Genomic DNA, 9621 nt, shown 5'->3' with positions numbered 1-9621 from the left:
CAGGAATGACTTGTTTGAATGACTGAGAGATCAGCTGTGTAATAAAGAGCCACTCTTCTGATCACCACTGCTTTTGTGTTTGGTTTTTTTTTTCTTTTTCTCATTTTTAGGTCAAAGGAGCTATTATATTTATTAATTCACTGCCGTATTTCAGAAAATAAATCAATAGAAAAATCAGAAAGTAATTTCTAGCTGATACCTCTAACTGCTTTCTTATACCCACCTGATCAAGAGTCTGAGTAACGTTTGCAGTCGGTGTAGTTCATGGCCGACTTTTTTGGTTAAAGATAACCATTGCTCTTCCAGCTTCCCAATTTGGTAGCTTATTTCTGGACAGCTCACAGCAGTCAGCAATTTCTTCCCTTCTTTCACCATCTGGTACAGCCTGGCATGCTTTTCATTAACATTGTTTTTGATTTGCTATGAGGATATGAGAAGTTTACAAAACAATAATATTTTAAAAACTGAAAACATAAATAGCAAAACACATAATTTGTTCTAACTTCTTAATCTCACATTTCCTCTATCATGAAGTTTGTTTTCCAAACAGAAGGATCCTGTACTTCATTACATGCAAAAGGGACCCAGTTGGTTTTGTTTCCTCTGAATAGATCAAGACAGATCTCAGCATAATTTCATACATTAGCAGAATGACTGTCTTACGATTTGATGAGCTTTTTTGATACATGTAAAAACCTCAGGCAATGTACAAACACTCCCTATCAGATCTGATTGCACTGTCCAAACATATGACTGTCCTCAGCAGAAAGTTACTGCCCTCCTGTTCATAGAGGGCCTTCAGACTCCATCCTATTTTAAAAATATTACTAGTCTTTTGAAGGAAGCTGTTGGTGCAATTATTGAATAATGGTGGCAGGAAGGAATGAACAGTGAAGACATTAAGTAAAGGAGTGGTCTGGATTGCTTAGACAGGTGAAAAAAAGCAAAGCATCGTTTTAACATCACTATGCTTCACTGCAAGGTCAAAAGGAAAAAAAGGAAAAAAAAAAAAAAAAGAAAAAACAGTCTAGGAAGCAGATCAGTCCCCAGAGAAAAGGCAGAAAGTAGCAATTGTGTAATATGCCTCCAGGCATAAGGGGCTTGTACAATCTTATTACTAGGGGTATTTCTCTCACAGGAATTAAGCCCCAGAGAACTTTATTCTGCTACAACTCCCTCCTAAAAGCATCTTCTAAAGCTTTACTACTTTGTTTCTGATGTCTTTAAAGACAAATAAAGACTTAAGAGTGAAGACTTAGTTAAAAACTTAAGAAAACAAAGGAAACCAGGCAACTTCACACTCAATGGCTATGCAAATATTGCATGTCTCCTGTCTCAGTGTGACAGGCATCAAAAGCACCAGAGAACTACTCTGATTGTAAATATCTGCTGTTGATTTATTTCAAAAGCTTTACTGTAGCTCAGAATATTCTGGGAATGTCCAATGATCTCTTTCATGCAGTCAACTAGACTAAATCACAGTAGTCTTTTGCCTTTATAGTCTATGAATCTAAATATCAAACTGGACTTCATATAATCCAAAAGCTCATTAATTAAAAAGTTTCTAATAGAGTGGGTCCTCTGAAAACTGAGAAAGGTCAAACCTGGAGGTTTAGAGCCTCCTCAGAGCTGCTTCAGAGCACAATCTGAAGGTACATCATAAAGTTTATTGAACACAATTTCTTCTTAATTTTATACAACAACCATAAAGGCTGCTTTCATATCCTTATATGTTTAAAACATAGATAAAATGTTTCCAACTGTAATTGAAGTTCTAAATAAAGGTGTAGGTCTGCCATCAGAGATGCAGCTGGGAACAAAGCTGTAATGGCAGGAGCCTATCTGTCATTCTATACAAATGGAATTTTATTCTCCTTTGTCAGAGAGAAATCAAGACATTTAATTTTTAATTCTTGGGATTTTAAAAGAAGCTGGTAAGCCTGTAGACCTTCTGCTGTAACTAGCAGTCCAGGTATTTGAAGCCATTAGGTTAATTCTCCTCTTCCATAGGTTTTAAATCATGGCATGAAAACCATTCCTGAATTACAGAGAAGTAGCGCTGTGTTCACTCCAAGGCTCCCTGCTGTCCTTGAGATCCATGTAGCCAGCACACCATGTTCTCCCAAGTATTTGTATTTGAAGACCAAGTTCTAAAGTAGCTATAGTCACTGTTCCCACTTAAACGAACTTGTAGCCCCTGGCTGAAATTAGCAGCCTGATCCCCTGCTATTTTTGATGAAAGTTTTCAGCGTGCATCCACGCACAGACAAGTACACAAAGGAAACAGCGCCCTGCCAACAGTCGTCTCATCATATTCTAGCTATTCTTTTTGCCAGCCCTACAGAAAACAAGTCAGACAGATAGACGCATAAATACCTCCAGAAGTGCAATCCTTTCCATCAATCTTTCTTCTGTTTCGTCAACCAAATTCACAGAAGGCAACGCAGAGGTAATTGTCTCCATCTCCTTATTCAAAACCAGGTATTCATCATCAAATTCCATCCAATCCTAAAAAAATACATTGTATCATGAACATAGCACATATCTATCTGCATTTTTGCTACACCAGACTGCTTATTCTAGCATGAGCAGCTCTCGCTTTAATGAAACATAACACAAAAAAAGGTGAAGAATGATTTTACCACAGATGAATTAATTATTTAATTCTCCAGTATTTTTAACATGTGTTATTTTAAAGTGGTATAGTTACTTTTTTATTCTCTAGGGGTGTTTTAAGATCTATTTTAAGTTTTATTTTAAAGTGGTGCTGATATTTTTGTGCCTTAAAGCACTCTTCTGTCAGTCAAGGCACTCAAAAATGAGTTTAAGAAGTCATGATGTCCCACCCATGTCAGAGTAACGGGTTGAAATGTCCACTTTCAGAGTTTTTCAAGGAAAAAAGCAAGACACTCACAGAACAAGTAATAGACTTCTGCTGTCCAATGGAGACAGGAAAGGACAACTACTACACAAAGAAATCACTGGTGCAGAAGGGGTTTCCCTAGACGCAACTCTTCCCCCCAGCCTTTACTCGGGGTTTCTTTTGACTCATTACCTTTAACAGGCTCTCTAAGCGAATACCATACTGGCAGGCCTTCTGCTCCAGCAATGTGATGTCATTCACCATCTCTTTCCAAAATTCCTCTCTGTTTTGTAGGATGGAAGGACTCACTTTCTTCGAAAATGCTTGTATGAAAGCCATGTGGGTCATGAGGCTGTGGAAAAAGTCCTGAAAAAAACAAGTTTAAACTTGCTCTTTAAAAGAGATCACACACCCACAGCAGGAGTATGAAGAAGACACAGAAGACTCATTGAGAAGACCAGTCAGTTTTAGGGTCTCTCATAGCTGGAGTCGGGAGCCTTCTACCCAAATTCTGCGTCACCCCAAGATGTGCAGTTACAGATAATTTTACATTTAGTCAGGAACTAGTGATGAGTTGCATACACTAATTTCAAGTATACATTTCTAAAGGAAAAGATATTTATACCTTCAGTTCATACGAAATACATAGATGTTGTAGGAAGAATTTAACTATAAATAAATCTATAATTTAGCATGAGGTAGTTATCACTGGACAGCCATTATTCAATTTGTTTCACCGGGATGCAAGATGACTCCAAGCACCAGGGGTATTAGCAGTTCTAATGCTTAAGTAGTAGGCACAGTAATTCTTTGGGATAACTATATAGTAACAGTTCAATTTAGCTACAGTTCAGCTGAGCTCCTGAGAAATGTCTGAACAAAATGCACAAAAAAGTTCTAAGGGTTTAAGATCATGCTCTTCAACCAAGATCATGTTCACTAAGGACTAATAACTAGTACAACAATTTCACTTAAGGACCAGACCCCAGGCACAGGTTATGTGAGCACCCTGCTAAATCTTGATTACCAGGGTAAGGAAAATGGCTTTTGCAGTTTTCTCTTGCTTTTGTAAATCACAGTATGTATATTTGTTCTGAAGATACATTTTTTGTTTGACTATGTGGAGCAGTTAAATCAAGGCATTGACATGACAGAGACATCTTCCAGTGATTAGCATTGGCTGGGGCTTCTTGCCAAGAAGCAGGACAGTGAGGATGCAGATGCATTCTCAGTCATCTCCCATCAAGCATGTAGCAGCTGGGTAGAGGGAGGTAAACTATCCTCCGTTCAGGAAAGGAGCTGTTACGAGTAAGATTCCTCCATCCGATCATGATGGCACAGAATGCTGAAAGCAAAAGAGGCCTCCCAATTGCTAGACAGCAACTTCAGGAACGTCTCTATTTATTTATTACCAGTAATGAGGAACACATATGTTTTCCTCACATATCAATATGTTCTGAAGTAAGCCATGGTAGTATTAAACTGACAAAACTGAAATCCTGATCTTGATTTATCACCAAAACTGCAGTCGTAATAACAACGTCTCTTTCATATTTTAGCATGTCCTATTTTAATCTGTGGACAAACTTTGCTTTGCTTTCTGCATGTACTCCAGTTCCTCCCCTATGCAATAGGCTAGTTATTTTTATCCATAACACCAGAGAGAAATCAATCACAGAAAACAGTGCTCCTGATATGCTGATCTCAGCAGTGCTGTGATAAGCGTCTTATACCTTGTGATCTTCCAGGTGAGACTGTAGAGCTGCTCTGCTTTTGATTAGCTGCTTTGGATCTTGTGCAATCTTCTCCTTTCCGACTGCTACCACCTCTGCAAATCCACACAATAAGTCCTCATACTGGCTTCTACTGATGGAAGTAGAGTTCAGCTCCTCATACTTTCTTTTCAGAATCCCCCACATGTCGTCCAAAACATCCTACAATGTACACACAGTTTAGTGATTCATGAAGGATAAAAGTGAATTTTACAAACCTGCACATGCATTCCCAGAATGCAAAATAATCATCAGCCTTTTGGTGCTAAAAATATATTGCTTAGAAGAATTAGATCTTGCTGAGTAAGTAGAAACTGTACTGTGCTCTTACCTCTAATTTATGAACTTCCTGGATTAAGGTGACAGGCAACTGAAGTCTTTCCCCATGTCCTCTCAGTTTTGCTACTTGGTTTTCAAAGTCTTGCAACTCCAAAGCACAGGCATCAGTTTTCTGAATTAAGGAAAAAGTAAGCTATTAGGAAGAGTTCTGGTTCCATTAAACTTTCCATTATCACCAGCAGTGCAGCAGATCCAGGAGCTGGATCTCTGCTGTGCTAGCACTTCATAAGTTCACAAGGAGACACTGAGATCCAATGAGCTTGTAAGCTAAAGAGATAAGATTGCTCATGATGCAGCTTATTGGGTTCTCATGGCACAGCCAGGAAGAGAATTCAGGTCTCTTGTCTCAGTCCAACATTCAGCATGCACTTTAGTTTACTAATTCAAGAGCAGCCACTAAAAGGAATCATGGACTCAGAAAATACCATTTTGTCTTATGAAGCAGAACAACTCAAGGATGGATTGAGTTAGGCTCTTTCTGAAGGAAGGGAAGCTATGTACTTCTGGCCTTCCTTTTCCAAGAGTGGTTACTTGACAGAATATATGTAAGGCAGCAGTCTCTGCTGGGGGATTCAGCAGTTCTGAATGTGGCTTTCAGCCTGCCAGAAAAATTGTTCCTATAAACAAGGTTATGGGCCTGTAGCAAAAAAGTTGCTTCACCAACAAGCAGATAGATAACAGATGGCCATTCCGGGGAGGATATGTAGTCTGCATAGGGATTCTCTGCTAATCCATATGAAGGTTGAAGAAAATAGCTTAACTGGTCAAATGCCATATGATAAAGTGCTCAGGAATGATGAATGAGTAGATATAAATACTGTAGTCCTATTTCCACAAAGGAAAACTAGTTTTACATATTAAAAACAATGTAACATGTCAAGTGCTGCAACTTGTGTAGCTCTTTTCTTCCCTGCCAGAAGGTGGAGTGTATTTGCTGTGAGAGGTTGTGGAGAGACTGGTTCCTCCACTCCAGCTGCTAAAAGGACCGGAATTAGGTCTGGGTACAGATTGGAGTGTAATTACAAAAAACCAACCAAACAAAAAAGGGTGGCAAATACTGAACTCTCTCCTTCCCCATTCTTAAAACCTAAGTGAGAATCTAGAAAATATGAAACTTAACAGACTGCAAAAAACTGGAAATAATAGCTAATGCTGAGAGTTCTTCCTCTCCTTTACTTCGAATGACATTACCTGAAGCTGTTCAGAAATATTATGTCCATGTATTGCATTCAAGTATTGTTGCAAAGCAGCTTTTTTCTCAGTTAACTGATCATAAAGCAGCCTGGTTTCATTCTGCAAAAGGAACAAGTATCAGAGGTATATCACCTAACAGGAATATTGTAACAACCAGACAAAATTACACAACAAACTAAATGATTACCTCTTAAAGCACTTTTTTCCTCTTAAAAAAAAACCAAAACAAACCACTACAAAATAAAGTGTGTGCATTATAAGCTTAAAGCAGTATTTTAGAGAAGGAAATTCTGTAGTCTGTGTTATGTAAGAAAGCTGATCAGTCCATCAGTGATCCTCTATGACTGTAAAAATCTGTGCATCCTATAAAGAAACAAATTCTTTTCTTCTGAAAATGTGCTCATTACTGGCAACTGATGGAGCTCTATGGATCTGCATAAGCAAACATTGCAAGACTAGTCCTGCTACTGTCTGGAAACAACATCCCATTGTTCAAAGGAACTGTTTTAATATTCAGCAGTAAAGAGCTGGGCTGACTTGCAGATGATGAGCACACTGGAATTTTGCTGGACATTGGAAACTCAGTATTTCAAAGACTAGGCTTTTCTTTCCTTACTTCAGCCTAAATACCTGATCTGAGTATTTCCCAGCAACAGCTAGTAGATTTAGCCCACCATGGAATCTATAGAAAAGTTTCTTATTACCTGCTTTTCCAAAAATAAAAAAAAAATGAAAAAAAAAAAAGGCAAATTTGCAGAACGATGGCTTCTGCTACTGTGGCACAAAATCTAAAGGAACAGTAAATACAAAGGGCCAAATCAACCTCCAATATATAGCTGCCCAGTGCCAGACATGGCAGCAAGAGGGAAGAAGCTTGTGTCTCCCGAGTCCATGAAACAGCAGTAGGAATATACAAAATCCTTCTTGGTCTGATCCCTACACACAGAAACTTGCTTTAGCCTGTAGCTCAGTGTGCAAGGGATCCCACGTTACTTCCATCCTTTCTGCATGCACATTTTCTACTGTGATCAAGGCCTCTATGGTAGTCAGCATTGCAAACAGCACTGTGTAAACAGCAAAATTAATTTGCTTCTTGAGAGGCCAAGACAAGTTTGTTTAGTACCAAAAAAAAATAAAAAAAAAAATTATCGGCTGCTCATCTGTAACCCAAATGCATTAACACTGACAAGTCTAACAGATGGTGTGAAATAAGATGTGCATTTGGCAGTGGAGTACCTGGTAATTGCTATTATGATCCAGCCCAGCTTTCATTGAGTTGCTTCTTAGAGCAGCCGCAGCTTGAGTTTGTTCCAGCCGTGCCTGCAAGTTGTTAAAGCACTCAGAGAACACATCTGTGCTCCCACCAGCGTGGCTAACAGACTTTAGATCATCCTTTTTATCACTCAGATCAGCATGAAGTTTTTGCAGCTCCACAGAAAGAGTCTAAAGGGTTGAAAGAAAGATAAGAGTGAAAAGGGTCTCTCTGTCCAAGGACTCTTGACCGTAAAAAGAAGCAGGTTTCCAGTTGATAACTGTTGTTAAAAGCAATAGGCTCAAATCTGTGCAACACCAAGTTTGATGGTGTTATTCCTGAATGACAGAGAGAAAATATCATGCCACATATATTCTGTTCTAAAAGAGATCTACTGCCGGTTCTCTTTCCCTGGATGCTTTAGGACAGTTACCTCGTAAAGAGCCTGCTGCACAGGTGCCTCTTCAGTGGAGAGAACTGAGGTGTTTAACATCTCCTCCATGTTATTCAAACACTGGCTGATTGCCAGAAGCAGTTCAAACAATTTTCTGTCCAAATAAGAAGAGACTTCCTCTGCAACATTATCCTGGGTAAAGGCAAGTCAGAAGTTTTCAGTACTTTCACCCAAGTCATGGCTAAGATTTATTCACTTGTGTAAGGCTAGAGGTTCAGTCAGCTAATAACAAAATGGAATTAATGGAATACTGAGGAACAGACTTGGATGAGACAGTAATATGCATGTAATATTCAAGGCCAAAGCTGAGACAATGACCATTTATGTATTGGGAATGGCTGTGGTCTAACAAGTCTCTAATCTCATGAATGGACACAACACAACTTGTCCTTGTTATTGTCAGCACCAATATTGCAGATTTACTGAAATCATTCACAGGCTCCTTGCTTTATACAGTTCAAGGCATTCTACCCACACCAGCAAATCTTTGGATTCAGGCAGCAGAAGTATCATAGAGAAAATCTGAAATGTTTCCTCTCAAAATCCTAAGCTGATTTCTATATTATAGTCCACGCCTGGTGCAAAAGCTACACTACAGTGAGTGCCATTTGAAATAATATGATTATTGGCTGTTTCCTAGTGCCTTGTGTCTAGAATGCCTTGTACTTTTTTCAGTGCTAGGACATGCCATTTTTACCTGTGTATGAACCACATTTGCTTCTTGGCTTAGGTCCCCCAGCTGGACAGTGTAAGTTTTCAGCTCTTCCACAGTGGGGGTTCCTGCGCTAGTGAATATGCCTCGGGGTAGCATGTTCATCTTTGCTGTAATCTAACATTTGGAAAAAGAATATTGCAATTAGGTGAAAAGCTCAAATGAAGACAGGGCTATGGGCAATTAGACAATACAACTCTCAGAAAGCGTTAAAATGAAAGTTTCAAGGCATTATATAAAGCACCTGGATAGCAGGGCTCCTTTTTACTGGCAAAAATCAGCTGGGTAGGCTATGCCCTGATGTGAGACTGATTGAAAAAGCAACCTCTGATTCCCAGCTTTAAGGGCTAGAAGCTGTAGTTTGTGCTAAGGCAGGCCTACTGCCTACTGCAGTGGAAGCCTTGCCCGAAAAAGCTCACATTCATTGTTTTACATGACTGATATTCTTCCACATAATGCAGCAATTTTAGAGAACAGGAAATGTAGTCATCCTAATTTAACATGAAAAAAACTGTTAATAACAGAAATTACAGCTTTGTCCAAACAGTAAAATTCTGCAGTCTGTTCAGAATACACATATATATGGTGTGTGCTCTTGTTGCAGTCCAAACTCTGCTTTTGATGTGTGAGAAAGAGAGAACACAATGGTGAATGGCAAATAAAATTTAAGCCAGAGATTTGTTTTGACCAAAATGTTTTCAACTTGCAAGAACTGAGACTTAACCCACATCCATGAAAATCATCTGTGAGCTTGCTGGATAACTATCTTAGTTCTCTTGAAAGAATTAAGCAGGTAACATCTTGTCTGAATGTTAACTACAGGGATTCACCAATGTGCTCCCACACTATGCTTAGCAGTCACTACTTCAGAGACATTATTTACATTACTGTACAGTAAAATCAAAAGACAATCATGAAAACAGTATGCAGTAACAATTTTGTCTGGAGAATGTTTGCACAGATTTCAGTTATCTAATGAAGAGACATGATATGATGATGCAGGAAGATAGACTAATTGCTATCTTTACCACAATC

At 38.8% G+C, this 9621-nt stretch overlaps 1 protein-coding gene across 1 annotated transcript in view; it reads right to left on the bottom strand.

Moving 5' to 3' along the window:
• LOC104405773 (nesprin-2-like) overlaps positions 1 to 9621 on the bottom strand; it is a gene marked incomplete at its 5' end in the record, with an annotated part of 148639 nt that overhangs the window by 58464 nt on the left and 80554 nt on the right. Inside the window, 9 exon segments of the mRNA XM_010014581.1 lie at positions 224 to 420; positions 2377 to 2508; positions 3056 to 3229; positions 4597 to 4797; positions 4967 to 5086; positions 6166 to 6267; positions 7405 to 7611; positions 7854 to 8006; positions 8572 to 8703. Of these exon segments, the coding sequence (XP_010012883.1) occupies positions 224 to 420; positions 2377 to 2508; positions 3056 to 3229; positions 4597 to 4797; positions 4967 to 5086; positions 6166 to 6267; positions 7405 to 7611; positions 7854 to 8006; positions 8572 to 8703 (1418 nt within the window).

The sequence above is a fragment of the Nestor notabilis genome, unplaced genomic scaffold (genome assembly GCF_000696875.1).
Source record: "Nestor notabilis isolate BGI_N333 unplaced genomic scaffold, ASM69687v1 scaffold2365, whole genome shotgun sequence".
NCBI classification, from domain to species: Eukaryota; Metazoa; Chordata; class Aves; order Psittaciformes; family Psittacidae; genus Nestor; species Nestor notabilis.
Note: the sequence above shows the minus strand (reverse complement) of the source record. Positions and strands in the feature narration are given on the sequence as shown.